General features: G+C 44.8%; 1 protein-coding gene across 1 annotated transcript in view; it reads left to right on the forward strand.

Moving 5' to 3' along the window:
* The window catches only part of prkdc (protein kinase, DNA-activated, catalytic subunit), a 90,058-nt gene that overhangs the window by 2,695 nt on the left and 65,981 nt on the right, over nucleotides 1–21,382 (forward strand). Inside the window, exons 4-23 of the mRNA XM_056299334.1 lie at nucleotides 314–388; nucleotides 844–952; nucleotides 1,683–1,795; nucleotides 2,045–2,144; nucleotides 3,216–3,271; nucleotides 6,018–6,048; nucleotides 6,136–6,293; nucleotides 7,397–7,543; nucleotides 8,358–8,522; nucleotides 8,628–8,796; nucleotides 11,144–11,214; nucleotides 11,379–11,501; nucleotides 13,298–13,447; nucleotides 14,534–14,646; nucleotides 15,497–15,656; nucleotides 15,799–15,885; nucleotides 15,973–16,092; nucleotides 16,734–16,893; nucleotides 19,362–19,471; nucleotides 20,627–20,714. Coding sequence (XP_056155309.1) covers nucleotides 314–388; nucleotides 844–952; nucleotides 1,683–1,795; nucleotides 2,045–2,144; nucleotides 3,216–3,271; nucleotides 6,018–6,048; nucleotides 6,136–6,293; nucleotides 7,397–7,543; nucleotides 8,358–8,522; nucleotides 8,628–8,796; nucleotides 11,144–11,214; nucleotides 11,379–11,501; nucleotides 13,298–13,447; nucleotides 14,534–14,646; nucleotides 15,497–15,656; nucleotides 15,799–15,885; nucleotides 15,973–16,092; nucleotides 16,734–16,893; nucleotides 19,362–19,471; nucleotides 20,627–20,714 — 2,305 coding nt within the window. The remainder of the gene's footprint in view (nucleotides 1–313; nucleotides 389–843; nucleotides 953–1,682; nucleotides 1,796–2,044; nucleotides 2,145–3,215; nucleotides 3,272–6,017; nucleotides 6,049–6,135; nucleotides 6,294–7,396; nucleotides 7,544–8,357; nucleotides 8,523–8,627; nucleotides 8,797–11,143; nucleotides 11,215–11,378; nucleotides 11,502–13,297; nucleotides 13,448–14,533; nucleotides 14,647–15,496; nucleotides 15,657–15,798; nucleotides 15,886–15,972; nucleotides 16,093–16,733; nucleotides 16,894–19,361; nucleotides 19,472–20,626; nucleotides 20,715–21,382) is intronic.

Genomic DNA, 21,382 nt, shown 5'->3' on the forward strand with positions numbered 1-21,382 from the left:
ATCTCCAATTTATTCATGTAAGGAAGACATCCAAAGCAACTGAAATGTGGATCTACACGAGCATGAATGGAAAAAGGGGTGCAGTTGCAATGATAATTTCTGTCATCAAAGGAGCATCTCCTTTTGGTTTTGTGTAAATTAGAGAAGATGCACCATAATCAACAATCCTCTTTGCCTCTGCCACCCCCCCAAGTTGTTGTTGGTGGCGGTTTGTTGATCATTTTCCTATGTACATAAATCTTGTATACAGACATATCTACGCTTTATTTTTAAGAATGTGGTTTCCTCTTCATATTCCTGTTGTTTTTTTTAGGACACATGCATGGTGGTGTACACGAAGGACAAAGCGGCCAAATGCAGAGCTCCAACCCTGGAGCTCCTCATCAAGGTTGGTTTTTCTTCTGTAAAGAGAGTTGGGCTCGCCTTACAAAACAACACGTAGCTCATTAGTCTTCACTTAACTTATGTCAAAAGTAATTTTTAATTATTACTCCCCAAAGGAGGGTTTTGTTACAGTATTTATCTTTATGTATTTCGCAGATAGTATCTTCATACATTCTCAAACTTGTAAACTAAAAAAGACATTAAATTGTAATTCAGTTAATTCTGGCTTGGCTTTGCATTATTGTAGTGTAATTTTTTTTTTGTGTGTCTGTGCATTTATACATAAGTATCTCTTCTCGACATCACGGTCTTGTGTTGGCACTTGCTTGAATGAAGATCTATACACCGTTCTCACTCTTAGCTGAACCCATGTAATGGGCTGTATTTAAATAAATAAATCAATTTTCTTGTGTTCGCACACTGTAGCTTCACGTTATCCTGGTTAACTCTCCTCTGCAGGTTCTTCATCGGACAAAGGCTTCGAGTGTCGCTGCAGACCTCAGAGTCTGCGAAATATTCAACAGGTACTATGGCGAGCTCTGTCAGAAGACCAAAATAGCCGACTCAGGTGATTGTTCTTCTGTTGTCATGCACTCAACTTTTGTTATTATTATATTATTATTATTATTATGATGATGCAAGTCACATCAAAATTTATTATCCCACCAGAGGAAATTTGGTTGCAGCCAGGTATATAAGAAAAACACATTATTGTTATTATTATTATTATTATTATGGGGTGTCCGGGTAGTGTAGCGGTCTACTCCGTTGCTTACCAACACAGGGATTGCCACTTCAAATGCCGTGTTACCTCCGGCTTGGTCAGGTGTCCCTACAGACACAATTGGCCGTGTCTGCGGGTGGGAAGTCGGATGTGAGTATGTGTCCTGGTCGCTGCACTGGCGCCTCCTCTGGTCAGTTGGGGTTTCTGTTCGGGGGGGGGGACTGGGGGGAATAGCATGATCCTCCCACACGCTACATCGCCCTGGTGAAACTCTTCACTGTCAGGTGAAAAGAAGCGGCTGGCGACTCCACATATATTGAAGGAGGCATGTGGTAGTCTGCAGCCCTCCCCGGATCGGTAAAGGGGGTGGCGCAACAACCGGGATGGCTCGGAAGAGTGGGGTAATTAGATGGGTACAATTGGGGAGAAAAGGGGGGGGGATTTTTACTATTATTATATGTGTGTGTGTGTGTGTGTGTGTATATATTTTTTTTTTGTTGCATGTGAATGACTTTACCCTTTACCCAGACTGAAACAGCTTGTTATTTCTCTCTCCTTGGTATTGTTGGAATAGTTCTGAGTAAAATCTATGAGTTGCTGGGAGTTCTGGGTGAGGTCCATCCCAGCGAGATGGTCAACAACTCTGACAAGCTCTACAAAGCCTACCTGGGAGAGCTGAAAGAGCAGGTGCGTATTGTAAGCAGGCGGCATTGAGGTTAAAGAGCGTACGCTCGGACATGCTTGGTGTTGCCTTCGGAGTAAGTTACCTCAGCAGCTTGTCAGGGGGCTGATGTCCTCAACATGGAGCATGTCTCCTCCATGTGGCCAGCTGGAAACAGTTGGGTGAATCTTTGCGTATAGCCTCTGCCCAGAGAGTTGTATTAAATGTGGGAGTTTAATAAACCGTGGCGTGTAATACGTATGTCTCATTTTTAGATGACTTCTTCAACAAAGGAGCCAAAACTCTTGGTCGTGGCTGGATGTCTGAAAGGAATATCTGCGCTGATGGTCAACTTTACCAAAACCATGGAGGAAGGTGGGAAGTTGTGTGTGAGCACATGTTGATGAATGTCATTGTCTTGCACATTACTTGGGTCGATGCTAGAGCTCGGCTATAACTTGATGTTATTGTTTTTTTCAATGGAATTGTATTGTTATGAAATTTGGATGTTGTCATGTTGCGATATGGAGTATAATTTGAAAAATACTTTTGGTTTGATGTTATACTTAATGTAACAACCACGGATGACTACACGTGCCAGCCCTTGGCTAACGGGTCAGACCCTTCAGTTCAGCGTTTCTCAAACCTCTCCTGGAGGACCACTTGTCCTGCATGTTTTAGATCTCTCCCTGCTCCAACACAGCTGATTCACATGATCGACTCGTTATGAGCTCCCGAAGCTGCCTAATAACAAAACTGATCATTTAAATCAGCTGTGTTGGAGCAGGGAGCGATCTAAAACATGCAGGACAAGTGGTCCTCCAGGAGAGGTTTGAGAAACGCTGCTTTAGTTGACGGGCGAACCCGGGTTCGCTTCCCGACTGCCCCTGAATTCGCTACGTTAAAGGGTCCGACCTGTTAGCCAATGGGCTAGCGAGTCTAGTCATTGGTGATTGTTACACTACCCTCCTCCTTTGGGAAGCGCGTCCCCACGCTTCAGCATACCAGCTCCCTCACGCCTCTGGGCGCACGTGCTTCCAATGGCCTCACGGTCTCACCATCCCACTTCTGACACCAATGTAGTGAATTCAGGGGGCAGCCGGGAATCCGATGCAGCCGGGAACCGAACCCAGGTAGCCCAGACCACGGGTGACCACGCTAACTAGTCAACTAAAGGATCCGACCCATTAGCCAACCGGCTAGCGAGTCTACTCTTTCATGGTCGTTACACTTACATTACCAAACAGTTCAGTGTGGTGAACCTCAGTTGGACTCCTGATGTGTATTTGGTATTTTTGGTAATAGTATTTTTGCATACATAAGCAGATATCAGGAAATATGTTGATATGTTGTGAAAGTCCCTTTGAATATTTAACATCCACACTTCGAATATGTTCTGGATTCTGTGGCCATTCACTCTGTACTTGTATCTCGTGATGTTTGCAGACCCGGAGACGTCAAAGGAAATCTTTCAGTACGCTCTGAAGGCGATCAATCCACAAGTAAGACTTTCCCTCAGAATATTTAGACAGGGGGCGCCCCGGTGGCTCACCTGGTAGACTGGCACCACATAAAGCTGAGTCCTTACTGCAGCGGCCTGGGTTTGAATCCGGCCCGGGCCCTTTGCCGCATGTCATCCCCTTTCTCTGCCCCCCCCTGCCTTTCCTGTCTCTCTCTTAACTACTACTACTACTTTTGGCTGCTCCCATTAGGGGTCGCCACAGCGGGTCATCAGTTTCCATCTCTTCCTGTCTTCTGCATCTTCCTCTGTCACACCAGCCACCTGCATGTCCTCCCTCACCACATCCATAAACCTCCTCTTTGGCCTTCTTCTTTTCCACTTCCCTGGCAGCTCCATATTCAGCATCCTTCTCCCTATATACCCAGCATCTCTCCTCCACACATGTCCAAGCCATCTCAATCTTGTCTCTCTTGCTTTGTCTCCAAACCGTCCAACCTGAGCGGTCCCTCTAATATAATCATTCCTAATCCGGTCCTTCTCCTTCTTCATCACTCCCAATGAAAATCTTAGCATCTTCAACTCTGCCACCTCCAGCTCCATCTCCTGTCTTTTCATCAGTGCCACTGTCTCCAAACCATGCAACATAGCTGGTCTCACAACCATCTTGTAAACCTTCCCTTTAACTCTTGCTGGTACCCTTCTGTTGCAAATCACTCCTGACACTCTTCTCCACCCTGCCTGCACTTTCTTCTTCACCTCTCTCCTGCCCTGCCCGTTACTTTGGACAGTTGACCCCAAGTATTTAAACTCTTATGCCTTAGTCACCTCCACTCCTCGCGTCCTCACCATTCCACTGTCATCCCTTTCATTCACGCATAGGTATTCCATCTTGCTCCTACTGACTTTCATTCCTCTTCTCGCCAGTGCATACCTCCACCTCTCCAGGCTCTCCTCAACCTGCTCCCTACTCTCACTACAGATCACAATGTCATCCGCAAACATCATAGTCCGCGGAGACTCCTGCCTGATCTTGTCCGTCAACCTGTCCATCACCACTGCAAACAAGAAAGGGCTCGGAGCCGATCCTTGATGTAATCCCACCTCCACCTTGAACCCATCTGTCATTCCAACTGTACACCTCACCACTGTCACACTTCTCTCATACATATCCTGCACCACTCCTACATACTTCTCTGTAACTCCCGACTTCCTCATACAATACCACACCTTCTCTCTCGGCACCCTGTCATATGCTTTCTCTAAATCTACAAAGACAAATTGTAACTCCTTCCGGCCTTCTCTATACTTCTCCATCAACATTCTCAAAGCAAACATCACATCTGTGGTGCTCTTTCATGGCATGAAACCAAACTGCTGCTCGCTAATCATCACCTCTCCTCTTAACCTAGCTTCTATTACTCTTTCCCATATCTTCATGCTGTGGCTGATCAACTTTATACCTCTGTAGTTGCTACAGTTCTGCACATCGCCCTTGTTCTTGAAAATCGGTACCAGTATACTTCTTCTCCACTCCTCAGGAATCCTCTCACTTTCCAAGATAGTGTTAAACAATCTAGTTAAAAACTCCACTGCCATCTCTCCTAAACATCTCCATGCCTCCACAGGTATGTCATCTGGACAAATCGCCTTTCCACTCTTCATCCTCTTCACTTCCTCCTTGCTAATCCACCGCACTTCCTGATTCACTATCCCCACGTCATCCAACCTTCTCTCTCTCTCATTTTCTTCATTCATCAGCCCCTCAAAGTACTCCTTCCACCTTCTCAGCACACTCTCCTCGCTTCCATCTCTATCTTTGATTGTCCTAACTTGCTGCACATCCTTCGCAGCTCGGTCCCTCTGTCTAGCCAATCGGTACAAGTCCTTTTCTCCTTCCTTAGTGTCTAACCTCTCATACAATTCACCATACGCCTTTTCCTTTGCCTTTGCCACCTCTCTCTTTGCTTTACGCTGCATCTCCTTGTACTCCTGTCTACTTTCTTCATCTCTCTGACTATCCCACTTCCTCTTTGCCAGTCTCTTCCTCTGTATAATTAGCTGTACTTCCTCATTCCACCACCAAGTCTCCTTGTCTTCCTTCCTCTGTCCTGAAGACACAGCAAGTACCTTCCTAGCTGTCTCCCTCACTATTTCTGCAGTGGTTGCCCAGCCATCCGGCAGCTCTTCACTACCACCCAGTGCCTGTCTTAACTCCCCCCTGAACTCCACACAACAGTCTTCCTTCTTCAACTTCCACCATTTGATCTTCGGCTCTACCTTCACGCTCTTCCTCTTCTTGGTCTCCAAAGTCATCCTACAGACCACCATTCGATGCTGCCTAGCTACGTTCCCCACTATCACCACCTTGCCGTCTCCAACCCCTTTTAGATCGCGCCTTCTACCAAAGATATAGTCCACGTGTGTGCACTTTCCTCCACTCTTGTACGTCACCCTGTGTTCCTCCCTCTTCTTGAAATATGTATTCACCACAGCCATTTCCATCCATTTCGCAAAATTCACCACTACTGTCTCTCTTGACTGTCGCCATCAAATAAAGGCAGAAAGAGCCAAAGAATAATCTTTAAAGAAAAGAATATTTAGATTTATTTGATGACAAGATGATCACCTATAAAAAGATAGCCTGCAAGTGGGGGGGGCTTGCCAAAACCACTTTCTGTATGTTTAACTACTTTTTCCTGCACAGCATCCTTTTTTGCTCTCCATGTGACAAACCATATGTAAAAATCACTGCTCTTCATTTCTTGCTTTTAAATCTCTTCTTGTAGGTGGAGATGAGTCGATATGCTATTACCTTAGGTAAGGCTCACTGTTTCTTTTAAAAAATGAACACAGAAATAGACAACAACCTAGTCTGTGCATGTTCTGATGGGGGTTTTTTGACAGCGGGCCTGAGACTATTCTCCATGCATGCGAACCAGTTTGGCAGCTGCCTGATGGACCATTATAGAGCTGTGTTCGAAGCCATGACGAAACTCTGTGGACACATAAACCCCCAGATGAAGAAGTACAGCTACTATGCTCTTGAGGCTTTCCTCAAACAGGTGAACACCAAAGAGATTTTCCTACACACACACACACACACACACACACACACACACACACACACACACACACACACACAGTTACACAACACCCAGCAACCATTTAGAATATTCCTCTTCTGTGTAAGGACTACATGGGGCAGGACTACATGGGGCGTGGCGTGGCTCAGGCGGTAGAGCGGGTTGTCTAGTTAATAGTCAGGTTCCTGATTCGATCACCGGCTCCTCCAGAGAGCGTGCAAAGTGTCCTTGAGCAAGACACTGAACCCCTAGCTGCCCCTGATGAACAGGTTGGCACCTTGATTGGCAGCCTCCGCCACCAGTGTATGAATGTGTGGGTGAATATGAGACATACACTGTAAAGGGCTTCGAGTGGTCGCTAGACTAGAAAAGCACTATATAAATGCAGTCCATTTACCGTATTTCCCAGACGACAAGTCGCTCCGGAGTATAAGTTGCACTCAGCAAACAAAACGCATTGTGGTGGGGAAAAAAACAAAACATATAAATCACTTCGGTATATAGGTCACATTTATATGGTGATACAATATTTTCACTTGAGTCACAAGATTAAACGGTGCCAAAATTACATTGTATAGTGGGCATCCGGGTGGCGTAGGGGTCTATTCTGTTGCCTACCAACACAGGGATTGCCGGTTCGAATCCCTGTGTTTCTTCCGGTTTGGTCGGGCATCCCTACAGACAGAATTGGCCGTATCTGGGTGGGAAGCCAGGTGTGGGTAAGAGTAAAGTGATTGGCCAAGTACAATTGGGGAGAAAAATGGGGGGGGGTAAAAAATTACATTGTATAAGTCGCTTTGGAATAAAAGTCACAGGACCAGCGAGACAACAAAAAACAACTGTGACTTATAGTCTGGGAAATACGGTACGTTGTCCTGATGCAATTAAACTCATTTCTGCAAATCCCTGTCATTGTCAGTGGCATGGCTGCAGTCTGTGAAATGTTAATGGCATCACAGAATAAGACTCTAATGTCTGTGAATTCTTCACTTCTGTAATCTTCATTGTTTAAAAGACAAAGGGGAAAGTGAAGAGACTGGGTTTTAATACTCTGTTGCCCTTTGGGTTATTGTTCTCTGTAGGTTGCAATCCTGGTGGCTGAGAATATTGAGGAGCACAAGAGCAAGTTGAAATTCTTCATGCAGAAGTTCTGCAGCATTATCAAGACGATGGAGTCCACCCACAAGGAGCTGTCCATTGCCATACGAGGATACGGCTTCTTCGCTGCTGTATGTTTGCTACTATGAAAGCAGGCTTTTTTTTTTCCCCCCGCTGTTTTTCTCCCGAATTGTACTCGGCCAATTACCCCACTATTCCGAGCCGTCCTGGTCTCTGCTCCACCCCCTCTGCTGATCCGGGGAGGGCTGCAGACTACCACATGCCTCCTCCGATACATGTGGAGTCACCAGCCGCTTCTTTTCACCTGACAAGCCGGAGGTAACACGGGGATTTGAACTGGAGATCCCTGTGTTGGTAGGCAACAGAATAGACCGCAACACTACCCGAATGCCAGAAAGCAGTTGTTTTTTTTATGTTTGCTTGTGTTGCAATCAGGGCACAAGGCAATGCTGAAAGCAAATCCCTTCAAAAAACAAAACAACACACACACACACACACAAACTGGCATCAAGCTAATGTGCAGATGTGACAGTGATTTTTACCATGTTGCTTAAACCAAGAATTCCAACGCTTGTCCAAAACTGACGTATATTCTTGCATATCTTAAGATTTTGTTTCCCTTCATTCTTTTTGCACCCGATTTTTGTTTGAACTGAGCTTTACTTTAGCTTACGTTTAGCTGAGACACATTGGACCTCATTCATCAGTCGTTTTGTACGTACAAATTTGTTCTTACACACCCATGGAACTTTTTAGCCCTGAAGTTTGTCTCAGAGACCAGTGTAGAACCTGGGTAACCCCTGAATTTAGACACCGATTGGCTAATATTGATGTCCTAGTAAGTATATATATATATATATATATATATATATATATATATATATATCAAGAGTGTTCCCTGTAAATTTTATTCTTGCTCCATAGCCAAGCAAAAAGGTGTGCCCCCAAGACGTGGACCTGATGTACACCGAGCTGATTCAGCGCTGTAAACAGATGTACCTGACCGAGTCAGACGGAGAGGAGGACAGCTTTTATCAACTGCCGAGCTTCCTGGACTCCATCGCCAGCGTCCTCATTCACCTGGACAAGGTGACTGCCCTCACCAAACAACCTCGTTCTTCAAAAGTTCCTAAAAAAATAAAGCTTTGTTTTTCACTCTGAACACGACAACCATTCTTATCCCCGCATTCCCAGATCCCTGAGGTGTACACGCCTCTGCTTGAGCGCCTCCTGGTGGTTCAGATTGACAGCTACCCTCAGTACAGTGAGAGAATGCAGACCGCATGTTGCCGAGCCATCCTGAAGGTGCTCGTGGCCATGGCCTCCAAGGGACCTGTGTTTTGGAGCTTTATTAGCTCTGTGGGTGAGTTCCACATGGGGAAACGTGCCTCCTATTTCCTTTTAGTAAACTTCCAGAAACTGTGTTTTTATGTCGCTGAAGGATTATTTCAGATGTATGAACAAGATAAGCAGTTTGGATAATAGATGAATGGTGATGCCAAAGTTTCCAGTTTTTTAAAACTCAAGAGGAACGTTTGACACACACACACACACACACACACACACACACACACACACACACACACACACACACACACACACACCCTGTGATGGTCTGGCGGCCTGTCCAGGGTGTCTCCCCGCCTACTGCCCAATGACTGCTGGGTGCTGGGATAGGCTCCAGCATCCCCACGACCCTGAGAGCAGGATAAGCGGTTTGGATAATGGATGGATGGATGGATTTTACATTGAGTAACACAAGTGGATTGTTAAACGTCAATGCCACAGACCCAGGAGTCATTATTTTGTGAGAAAACCTGTTTTAGGTCTTTTCTAATAGAGAGTAAAGGTGTCATGGTTATGTGGTGTGGGTCAGCTGTGCTCACCTGTCCCCCAGTACATGTTCGGCTTGCCATGTTGGTTCCTGCACCTGTGTTGCCCTCGTGACCCCCATTACATGATTGGCTTGCCATGTCGGTTCCTGCCCCTGTGTTGCCCTCGTGACCCCCATTCCCTTATTCGGCTCACCATTTCGGTTGCTGCCCCTGATTGCCCCATTTACCTGATTGCCCCTGCTTTACTCACCTGTTCCCCTTTCCCTGATTGGCTTTTCTGTTCCTGCCCTGCTCACCTGCGCTCAATCTCCCTGATTGGCTCCCCAGTGTTATATGTTCCCCCTGGTTGCCCCGGCGCTTTGTTAGATCGTCACACAAATGTCATGTATGTTGACTCTTGGTTGCCGGATGCTTCATACCTTGTCCTGAGTCTTCCCTGCTGTCTCTAAGTCTGTTTAAAACATCGTTCCTGACCAGACCGTCTCCGCTGTCTGCATCTGGGTCCTCTGTTCCTGCCCCCGGCATGACAAAAAGTACACATGCAGTATTTTTTTTTTTACTTAGTTTTTATTTCAATTTCACAACTTATACAACCAACTTCACAATTTTTCCTGCTGTTTTTTCCATTTTTTCAGCTGTACCCACATGGTTTACAGATAATTAAACAAAAGGGAACCAAAAAAAAAACCCCGCTTTACTTCAGTTAGTTACCTTCCATTTGAATTCCCTCCATGTATTTGAATTGGTTACTAGATTTGCTTCAGTACATATTTCTTCCCACATGTCCTGTGGTATATCTGTATTCATTTCAGTTTCCCATCTTCCTTTTATCTGCAATGTATTATTCATATTCAAGCCTAAAAATATTTGGTAAACATGACTTATGAATTTCTTATCCCCGATCCCTGTGTGTAATTTTATCAAGAACTCTTCAATTGGAGTGGGCACCAACACGCGATCCCACTCTTCATGTTTTGTTAAAAAGTCCCTTAATTGTAAATCCCTGAAAAAATCTGTGTTAGGAAGCATAAACTCCTCTCTCAGCTGTTCAAGTGATTTAAGGATGCCATCCTTATGAAGTTGATGTAGATTACTGAGACCATGTTCTGACCATTTTCTAAAACCTGCGTCTAAATGGGAGGGCACAAAATCCTTTATAAATCCGATACTAGTTAGTGCAGAAATTACTTTAGGCAATCCAAATGGCAGTTTTATTTTCCTCCAGATTTTTAGTGTAACTCTAGTCCATTCACCCATTTGAGTTTCTTTTAAGGGGACATCTAGGAAAGGCAAGGTCTGTAGGGGCTTCACACACAAGCTTTTTTCTATGTTAAGCCAACGAGTACATGTAAGATCCTGAATCCATATTGTTAAAGGTTTTAGCTGTGCAGCCCAAAAATAATATCTTAGATTCGGGAGTTTGAGCCCTCCATGCGGTTTTGATAGCTGTAATGTTTTTAGTCCACATGCAGTATTTTAAAAGCTTATTTTGCAGCAGTACCTGGTAACACAAAAAGTATTTTATGTATATAACTCTGCTTTACTGACTGCTGGCCATTATTACTTTTTATATGATTATATTTATTATATTTCATCATATGACATAGGTACATCTTAAAGATTTTGATGTACAACAGCCATGCAATGGGGAGAGGAAGCAAGTTGTTCTGAGCTGTGTGTGGAGAGAGAGAGAGAGAGTGTTTAACAGCCATCTAACTAAACAAACCAGTTTGTTCAATATGGCTTATATATTAATGCTGCATTTCAAACAGTTTCTACAATGGGTTTTGCCCAGTGTCTTGAGACAACCAGAAGATATATCGGCTTCTCTTTTAACCCCTTTATCAATGGAGTTTTCTTTTGCCTCCTTTCCAGTGCATCAGGGCCTGATTCGCGTCTGTTCAAAACCCATTAAGCTTTCTAAGGTGAGACAGTTTCTTGAATCAGTAGCACTTCTAAAACACACAGCAGAATCATTCACTGTTATTAATCGACATAGATGAATTTATGTCTTGGCCCTTTGACCTTTTTATTGTGTTGTGTCAGGGTTTTATCAGTGTCAGCGGCGACACAGATCACAGTGAATAATAAGACTCTCTGTTCTCCTCAGGACAATGCAAATGATGACGGCTCTTCCACGTCTTCCCAAATGCGTACTGGAAAATGGAAGGTCCCCACTAGTCAGGATTACCTTGACCTGTACAAAAACCTTCTGGACTGTGATCTCTTAAAGGTATGCATCTACTGAAGTTTCCTTGAGCTCATGGTACATGCAATTTCTCTGGTAGAAGTGTTTTTAGGACCTAGCTATTGGGGGGGGGGGGGTGAGAAAATATCGATACCCTGTAGTGTCACAATACTCTTTAACTTAATTGTATCAATTTTTAAAAAAACACGGCATGGATTCTTAAGGTTACACATAGAGAAGTGGCAGTGTCACTACTTCATTGTGTAGTTCACATTCCGACCACTTGGTAGCAGGTGCAATATTGTAATACTACTATAATACAACACATTGCCAGTGTCACACTATCTATGCCTCTGATTAATATTATATTCCATACTGAGATGTCCCTGTGATGGACTGGCGGCCTGTCCAGGGTCTCTCCCCACCTGCCGCCCATTGACTGCTGGGATAGGCTCCAACATCCCGTGACCTGAATTCGGATAAGTGGCTTGGATAAAGGACTGGAATATTGAGATGTTTTCCTTAAGACATTTTCCTAAAATAACTGCATAATATTGCCATATACAGCAGTGTTTGTAAGTCATAATCCATCACAGTATGCTGGATTGTGATGCAAATCATAGCACCAAATTGTTGCCAAAACTCGGCCCTACCTGCTATATTGTTAATGTTGGAAAAATATTTGGGTCAGTAAGAGTTGAAAGTTTCAGTAAATCTAATTTTTGATTATTTATATTTCTGTTAATCAGAATCATCTTTATCTGGCCAAGTATGCTTACACATACAAGCAATTTGACTCCCGTTTAGTGGCTCTCAATATGCTTACATAGAATAACCAACACAACAGTCTTCAGGACTATACTTCTATCCTCAGGAATAGTAATAATATAATTATTAGTATTAATATAATTAACAATCCAGTGAGTCAAGTAAATTCTTTGTGACAGTACAAGCCTCTTTCATGCCATAAGCAATCATCATCTGTCAATAAAGCTACTCGAGGAAGGACATGCCATTTACTGCCTCCTCATGCACATCACGTGCACAACATCCAATGGGGAAGGGAGAGGTACAACATACAAAAATTCAAAAACACATGATCGCTAATGGTCCAATGGACGGGGATGTGTGGTATTTGTCTATTGGCATGATTTATTTATAATTACAAAATATATGCTTATGTCTATGTCTGCAACTGCTGGCCAATTCATTCCTGTTATTCAATGTGGACATTTCTGGTTTGCAAATGATAAAATATTTTCAGTTAGACATAGATTGCACATTATACTACTGGTTGAATATGCTTTGTTCTTTGAGAGGATTTTCCAGGTGGTTGAGTAATTAATGTTTCTGTCACTGTAGCTTGGTAGATAACTCCCTTCGACTGGCGTTTTCCTTCGAGAGGCATGAGTCGTTCACATGGCAGTTGCAGCTGGGGGAGTCCGGTTGTGATGAAGGTGTCATTGGACTCCCCCAGCTGCAACTGCTGTGTGAACGACTCATGCCCCCTTGAAGGAAAGAGCAGTGGGAAGAGCACACATCCCTGGGGAGTGCCCGTGCTGACTGGTTAAAAGGCTTTATTTCTATGTATGTTGTTTTAAAAGCAAATTTACATGTTTACCATGCTGTCTTTGGAGCAGTGCCGTCTGTGTTCACCCCATTCATGTGTTAAAGTCCACATAAAGTGGAACTCTGGGATACATGTCAACTCATTTACATGTATATTCCAACCATCATTGGTAGGGTTGTGGCCGTGTGCATGGATAAAACGTCTGATTCTCAAATCTCGTGATACACATTTGAGTGTACCTTTATGGTTCCATCCATGTCCCTTCCTGCAGGATACAGGATTTTTGGATGGAGCTTTTGAAAGCCAGAACACCACCCTGGTGTCTTTGAGCCATCTGCTTTATGATGAAGTGGTGAAATCGCTCCTCCGAATTGTGGAGAAGCTGGACTTGTCTGTGGAGAAAGTCACAACAGGGGAGGAGGTGAGATCTTCATGATTTCTTTTGCGGGAACGCCGATATGTCCAGACCTGTGCTTTTCAGAATAATGTAATAAAACTTAACAAAAGGTTCAGACCCATCCATCCATTTATAAATCTACTGAAATAAACAAATTTTCTTCTCATGTGAAGTAAAAACTTTAATGTGGAACAACAAAAAAGACGGTAATCCTTAACCCTGTTGAAGAAAAACAAAAGAAATTAAGGGAAACAAAATGTCAACTTGATGACATTATCAGCTCAAAAAAATTCTCATTCAAAATTTAAGGTGCACCTACTATGAATGCAGCAATAAATCTAGTGAATTCTTGACAAGTCTTTAGATGTTTTTCCCCCCCCTTTTATTCCCCAATTGTATCCGGCCAATTACCCCGCTCTTCCGAGCCGTCCGTCCTCTGCCGATCCGGGGAGGGCTGCAGACCACCGCATGCCTACTCCAATACATGTGGAGTCGCCAGCCACTTCTGTTCACCTGGCAGTGAAGGGTTTCAAACACTTAAAAGTTTTTTGTAGCATGCAAAACTTTGATATTATTTATTTTAATTTCTTTTGTTGTTGAAAACACAGCATACCAAGACTGTTCATTATCATATTCTTTGTAAGACTGCTATAGTTGTTGATTCTTTTAAATGTGTGTTGAATAAATGGCTTACTTAGAACAACGCATTATGTAATCATGTTTTCAAATCTCCAGTCAACTTAGGTCACTGACCTAATGTAGGGCCCTCTGGAATCTGTCACAGCTTTTTTAAAATCTCAATTCTGCGATCCTGTCCCTGATTCTGTTATCACAGAAACTATAGGGCCTACCTTAATGCTGCCATCAGTCTGTCACTGGCCCGCGCTGGGCCCCCGACACTTGCCACCGGGCCTAACAACTTTTCTGGGGGAAACCCTGCATGGCAGTTAACAAACTGCTGGATAATAATAATGAAAAAAAATGTTTTTACCAGATATACGGTTCCCAAAAGTCTGTCTAATGCTTCTAGTGGAATTTGTGAGTTTGCTTCGGAGATATTTGTTGTTTTCATCATGGTTCATCGGTGGCCTTTGCGTCCTGGTCTTGTAGGGTCGTGACGAGGTGAGCAGCATGGTCCTGCCCTCCTCCGACCCCACAGCTCATCTTGTGCCCAACAAGGTGAAGGACTTCACCGCCTTCATCAACCTGGTGGACTTCTGCAGGTAATGAACCAGCGGGTATAAAAAACTAACGCACACATTCCTTTCACCTGCTCAGGTAGTAGAATTATGAGGCATCAAGGATGCACTATTGAATTTTTTTGCCAGTGGACGATCTTTTCCATCGACATTTCAGCCAGTAGCGATACTAATGTTTTCTATTGCAACAGCACCATGTGTCTCCCTAAACCAGTGCACTTTATCTACTATTATACTGTAGCTGTGATGCTTGGTACAGATGCAGACGTCTAAAAATCACTGCTTTCTTACTACATGTCCTGGTTTATTACTAAACACTGTCTCCAAGAGTCTGTAGTCACCGAAGAAGATTAACACATTACTTCAAGTTAAATGGAGAAAACGTCACGTATGTTTTGTCTGAACATTTTCAAACATCTATGCTCTTATGTTTGTCCTGTTAAATGTGACTACTGTTGCCTCAAGTCAGAACTACTTGTTGTAGATCTTGTTGTAGATCTTGATGGCCAAAATGAAATAAATTGGTGAAATTGAGGCACTGTCCCTTTTTTCCCCCTCAACGCTGGTGAGTGCTACCAGATATCTTTGGGTGTCAGTTTTGGCACATAATATAATATAATTGATGCACCATCCTGTCTGTGTGACATATTGGGTATAATTTTGATATCTGTCTCAGAAGCAATAACAAATTTTCAAGCAATTATTGGCCAATACCGATAAGCTGACTTGATATATCGTGCACCCAACGGTTTTGGTGCATTGTCATATTTTACTTCTACTCGTACTCGAGTAGGTTTTTTCTCCACTGTGTTGTTAGGTCTAAGCAGTAAACATTATTTTCTTTGATTACCACCATTTTCTCCTGTCTCTGCAGTGAACTGTTACTAAAGAAACATATGGAGTTTTTCCAGCCATGGATTTACCCCTTCAGCCACAAGCTCATCCTACTTTCCATAAGAAACCCACTCGTCAGTGGTTTTTACAAGCTGCTGTCTGTCTCCATGAATATTGCCAAGAGAATCGGATACTACCAGGTATTACTCTTTTCCTGAAGAGCCGATTCTCTGTCGTTCAAATTTCAAGTACTAAATTATCTTAGTTGAAAATAATGGCACTGTTTTACAATGAACTGTCCAAATTGAATTGGACATATAACACTGCTTGTCTTTTGAACAGGGAATCTACCCTCAGAGATCCACATCCCCTCAGACTGACACAGTGAAGAGAGCCTGCTTTGCGCTCTTCTCAAAGTTTGGAAAAGAGGTAACTTGTCTTTATTCTCTGGAGATGTCGGGAAAGAAGAGGTTGGTTGTGCAAATAAAACCAAAATGATGTGCGTTGTCCCACCAGGTGTGCATGAGAATGAAGCAGTACAAAGACGAGCTGCTGGCGTCCTGCTTGGCGTTCGTCCTGTCACTGCACCACAGTATCGTGGCTCTTGACATCAAGGCCTTCTGTCCTGCGCTTGAGGTGGGGTTCTCGGTTATTTTAGCAGTTTAATTTTGAAACGGGGTGGCGCAGTGGTTAGCACGGTCACCTCACAGCAAGGGGGTTCTGGATTTGAACCCCGGGGTAGTCCAACCTTGGGGGTCGTCCCCAGGTCGTCCTCTGTGTGGAGTTTGCATGTTCTCCCCGTGTCTGCGTGGGTTTCCTCCGGGTGCTCCGGGTTCCTCCCACAGTCCAAAGACATGTAGGTCAGGTGAATCAGCTATACTAAATTGTCCCTAGATGTGAATGTGTCAGCCCTGTGATGGCCTGGCGGCCTGTCCAGGGTGTCTCCCCGCCTGCCGCCCAATGACTGCTGGGATAGGCTCCAGCATCCCGCGACCCGAATTCGGATAAGTGGTTTGAATAATGGATGGATGGAATTTTGAAATGATTTTAAGGGGGAATTTGTATGAAATAGTCAGGGCAGCTTGTGGACTTGAGGTAATCACTGGCCTAAGTGGAGCTGGTTCATATAGTCATGTCTATGGGTCAGTATACTCTTCCTCTAACCCCCTGTGTGTGTGTGTGTGTGTGTGTGTGTGTGTGTGTGTGTGTGTGTGTGTGTGTGTGTGTGTGTGTGTGTGTGTGTGTGTGTGTGTGCGTGTGTTAACGCTTGTCTCTAGACTGCTCTGAAGCTTGGCCTGAGCCATGTTCCTTTGGCCAATGTAGCGTTGGATGCTCTGGGGGCCTGGTCCTCTTGCATCCCTGTTGAGACTTTGCAGCCTTGCTACGGCACGATCCTTCCACTCCTGGACGGATACCTGAAAACCACCACCACAAACGGTAACTCCATAGCCGTGAAGAGACGTTGGATGCCTGCTTTTTTTTTCTTTTTCTTTTTGGCATTTTCTACCTTTATTTGATAGTGATAGTAGAGAGAGACAGGAAAAGCAGGGGAGAGAGAAGGGATAACATGCAGCAAAGGACCCGGGCTGGATTTGAACCCAGGTCACTGCGGTAAAGACTCAGCCTTTTGTGGTACGTGCTCTACCAGGTGAGCCATCGGGGCACCCTGATGTCTGCTTTTTGACAGTTTTGTTAACTGTAAAGAGATTTGAATTCGCATTTCAAAGCTTTCAAGTTAAAATAGAGATGGGATATAATCGCAGTCAGTGCCCAGAATGAAGTAGCATAGTATAGTATCGTGTAGTATAGTATATAGTATAAGAAACTATAGCCTTATCCTCTTCTTGGATCGCTTTCTTTCATATTGTGTATGTGTTAATCAAAATATTGAACTTGAAGGGCGTCCGGGTGGCATGGCAGCCTATTCTGTTGACTACCAACACAGGGATCGCTGATTCGAATCCCCATGTTACCTCTGGCTTGGTCAGGCGTCCCTACAGACGCAATTGGCCGTGTCTGCGGGTGGGAAGCCGAATGTGGGTATGCGTCCTGGTCCGTGCACTAGCGCCTCCTCTGGTTGGTCAGAGCACCTGTTTGGGGGGGGGGATAGCGTGATCCTCCCATGTGCTACATCCCCCTGGCAAAACTCCTCACTGTCAGGTGAAAAGAGGCGGCTGGTGACTCCACGTGTATCAGAGGAGGCATGTGGTAGTCTGCAGCCCTCCCCAGATCGGCAGAGGGGGTGGAGCAGCGACCGGGACGGCTCGGAAAATAGGGTAATTGGCCAAGTACAATGTTTCTTTAATGTCTTAGATTGGATATCCCTTTGACCACACAGTTTAAATTAACCGCATGCTACTGAGACTGAATGAAACAAGAAATACAAGAACATATGCACTCCATTTTAGTATTTGGGCAATTATAGTCTACATGTAAAGTCACTGGGGATTCAGTTTTCATAAGTGAACTGCTTTATTTTTTTTCCCCTGACCAAATTATATTCCCTTTATCTTATAACCATTTTGAACCATCATTTAAAAAGCCCAGTCCTGAGTCCACGGTGTAGCGGTCTAAGCATCGGCTTTGTGTCGATGCAGTTGCCCACTGGGGACCAGGGTTCGCGCCCCGGTCTCGTCAGATCCGACTATGGCCGGACTCGACGAAGCAGCAATAATTGCCTTCGTCACCTCCACTCCTCGCATCCTCACCATTCCACTGTCCTCCCTCTCATCACACACATGTATTATGTCTTGCTCCTGACTTTCATCCCTCTTCTCTCCAGTGCATACCTCCACCTCTCCAGGCTCTCCTCAACCTGCTCCCTACTCTCACTACAGATCACAATATCATCCGTGAACATTGTAGTCCACGAAGACCCTGCCTGATCTCGTCCGTCAATCTGTCCATCACCATTGCAAACAAGAAAGGGCTCAGAGCCAATCCTTGAACTGCACACCTCACCATTGTCACACTTCCCTCATACATATCCTGCACCACTCCTACATACTTCTCTGCCACTCCCGCCTTCCTCATACAATACCACACCTCCTCTCTTGGCACCCTGTCATATCTACTACTATTTTCAGCTTCTCCCGTTAGGGGTCGTCACAGCGGATCATCCGTTTCCATCTCTTCCTGTCCTCTGTGTCTTCCTCTGTCACACAAGCCACCTGCATGTCCTCCCTCACCACATCCATCTCGGCACCCTGTCATATGCTTTCTCTAAAGACACAATGTAAAGCCCCCCCCTTTTTTTCTCCGCAATTGTACTTGGCCAATTACCCCACTCTTCCGAGCCGTCCCGCTTGCTGCTCCACGCCCTCTGCTGATCCGGGGAGGGCTGCAGACTACCACATGTCTCCACCGATACATGTGGAGTCACCAGCCGCATCTTTTCACCAGACAGTGAGGAGTTTCACCAGGGGGATGTAGCGCGTGGGAGGATCATGCTCTTCCCCCCTCCCCACCGAACAGGCGTCCCATCCGACCAGAGGTGGCGCTAGTGCAGCGACCAGGACACATCTGGCTTCCCACTTGCAGACATGGCCAAACCTTTGAAAACCTTTGAAAAACCTGTTTTATACCCCAGTTGAGTGCTAACTCCTCAGCTGGTTTCTCCCCAAAGTCCGATCACTGGAGGAGAGATATGCAGGCAGCGCCGCCGTATTTTCCCTGGGTGGTTTGTCGCCAAGTCCGAGCACCGGAGGAGTGTATTCTTCTAGTAACAGTCAAATTTGTGTTTTGACATTCACTTGATAATTCTGTTGTAAATATTTTTGGTCCTCCATCTTTAAACTGTGTTTATGTCCTGGGATGTGGGGACCACGATTCGAACGTTTGAGTCAGGACTGGCCATCGACCTCTTTATAACCCTGACATGTTTTGGTTTTTTTTTTTTGCTTTAGAGAAGGATGAGCGCAGCTGGGAGGTGATGTACTCCATGTCTTCCAGAAGTGAGAAAGGATACAGCCGAATGATGGGGAGACTCCTGAAACAATCCAAACAGCTCGCCACGGTAAAAAAAGAAGAAGAAAGAGGAGCACTACGTCTTCCTCGTGTTCTAGGAGCAATTAGTGGTGTCACCAACATTTCTTAAAATGGCGTCTAATGATTGAGACTTTTGAAAGTTTTCAGTGCTGACCATTAACAACGGTTAGGAAGGATTTTAAGAAAGTGTTTTAGATGATGTGCTGTGCCGATATTGGCCACAGAGGACTTGTATTAGTCATTTTCTTTGCAGTGAGAGCACCTTCATATCCATCAATTGTCCTCTCCTCGGCTCCCGAAGTTTTCTCTTTGTGCCTCTAATAAATTAGAGAATTACTTCAGTGTCAGAATGAGTCCACTACTCATTATTTTATCTCATGACCTGGGTCTCTCAGGGCCTTTTGTATCCATGGCACAGAAAACAATCCTAGCGAGGAAAAGGTCTCCTGTAATTTTCAAATGCAACCAAAAATGAAATCGCACCATTTTGGTTCCTCAAAAATATTTTTGTAATGCTTTTTAAACTTGTTGCCATTTTTCAGTGTGAAGAAAAGGTAAGATCATATTTGGAGATACTATACTCTATTTAGGAGTTTAATTCTCAGAGAATAAAACTGCAGACACTACAGACCAATACAATTGTGACCCAACATCAAGGTTCACATCTCGGTGTTGCCTCCGGCTTGGCCAGGTGTCACAGGGAGGGTAATGTGTAGCAGGGCTATTCGGCTTCACCTTTGTAACCAGGGACACCTTCAGCTGTGGGAAATGATGTGGGCCTACAGACACGTTGCGTCCCCCCTGAAAAACCTGCAGCCGGCAGGGGAAAAGACGCGGTCGGTGAGCCATGTGTATCTGAGCATGCACGTAGACGTCTACACCTCAACATCCACCATAGGGGTCTTGGAATGACAGGATCCCAAAAAGAACAAGGGGATGGAAAATGTAAAACTGTGATGGAAAAGGGAGAAAATCAAGCAAACATAATTGAAACCGTACACACCACCCAAGCTTTAGTCCCGGGACTTGTTTTATGGGTGAAAATTTGATGATCCTGCAAAAAAAGTCCACATGATCCTGCAAGGTGTCTGTAGCTCAAGCTGAGGCCGACTTGCCTCAGTTGTAGGAACATGGAACTACCAACCAACCACCAGTTTCTAACAAACTGCGTTTCTGTCAACAGGAAGACGCTCCTTTGGTGGCGGTGAGGCTCAGAGTCGTGCGTTTGCTCGGACATCTCGGGGGACAGCTGAACAGAAATCTGGTACCAGGTGAGGATTACGGTGTAGGTGTTCACCCAATGCTCTTACAGAGCAACCTACTGTTAGCCAGCAAGAAAGGGTCCCGCATCCGGATCTTGGGCACATGAATGGACCATGTGTCCATTCAGGCACACTGTGCTTTGGCTTATTAAAGAAATGAGACACACTTGTACACTTCCACTGAGCGCATGAATGCACACACCAAGTACCCAAGTGTAGATCAAGTATGGATCATGGGACAGAGCCTTAGACTGACTTTCACATATCACGATGTCGAAACTTATTTTTTACTGACAAATCTGAAAAAGAAAAAAAAACAGTTTCTCTGTCATGGAAATTAAGCTAGAAGTCATTAAAAACCATTTGTAAAAAAGTGTATGTACTCTGCAAAGGGCACAAGCAAACTCGATAGATCCTCCCTCCTGAGGACATCAGGATTGATCGCAGGGTAAAACACTCAAAAATTAGGGGCGCTGGGTAGCGTAGCGGTCTATTCCATTGTGTGCCAACACGGGGATCACCGGTTTGAATACCGATGTTACCTCTGGCTTGGTCGGGCATCCCTACAGACACAATTGGCCGTGTCTGCGGGTGGGAAGCCAGATATGGGGTATGTGTCCTGGTCACTGCACTAGTGCCTCCTCTGGTTGGTCGGGGTGCCTGTTTGGTGAGGGGGA

This window comes from Lampris incognitus, chromosome 19 (assembly GCF_029633865.1).
Source record: "Lampris incognitus isolate fLamInc1 chromosome 19, fLamInc1.hap2, whole genome shotgun sequence".
NCBI classification, from domain to species: domain Eukaryota; kingdom Metazoa; phylum Chordata; class Actinopteri; order Lampriformes; family Lampridae; genus Lampris; species Lampris incognitus.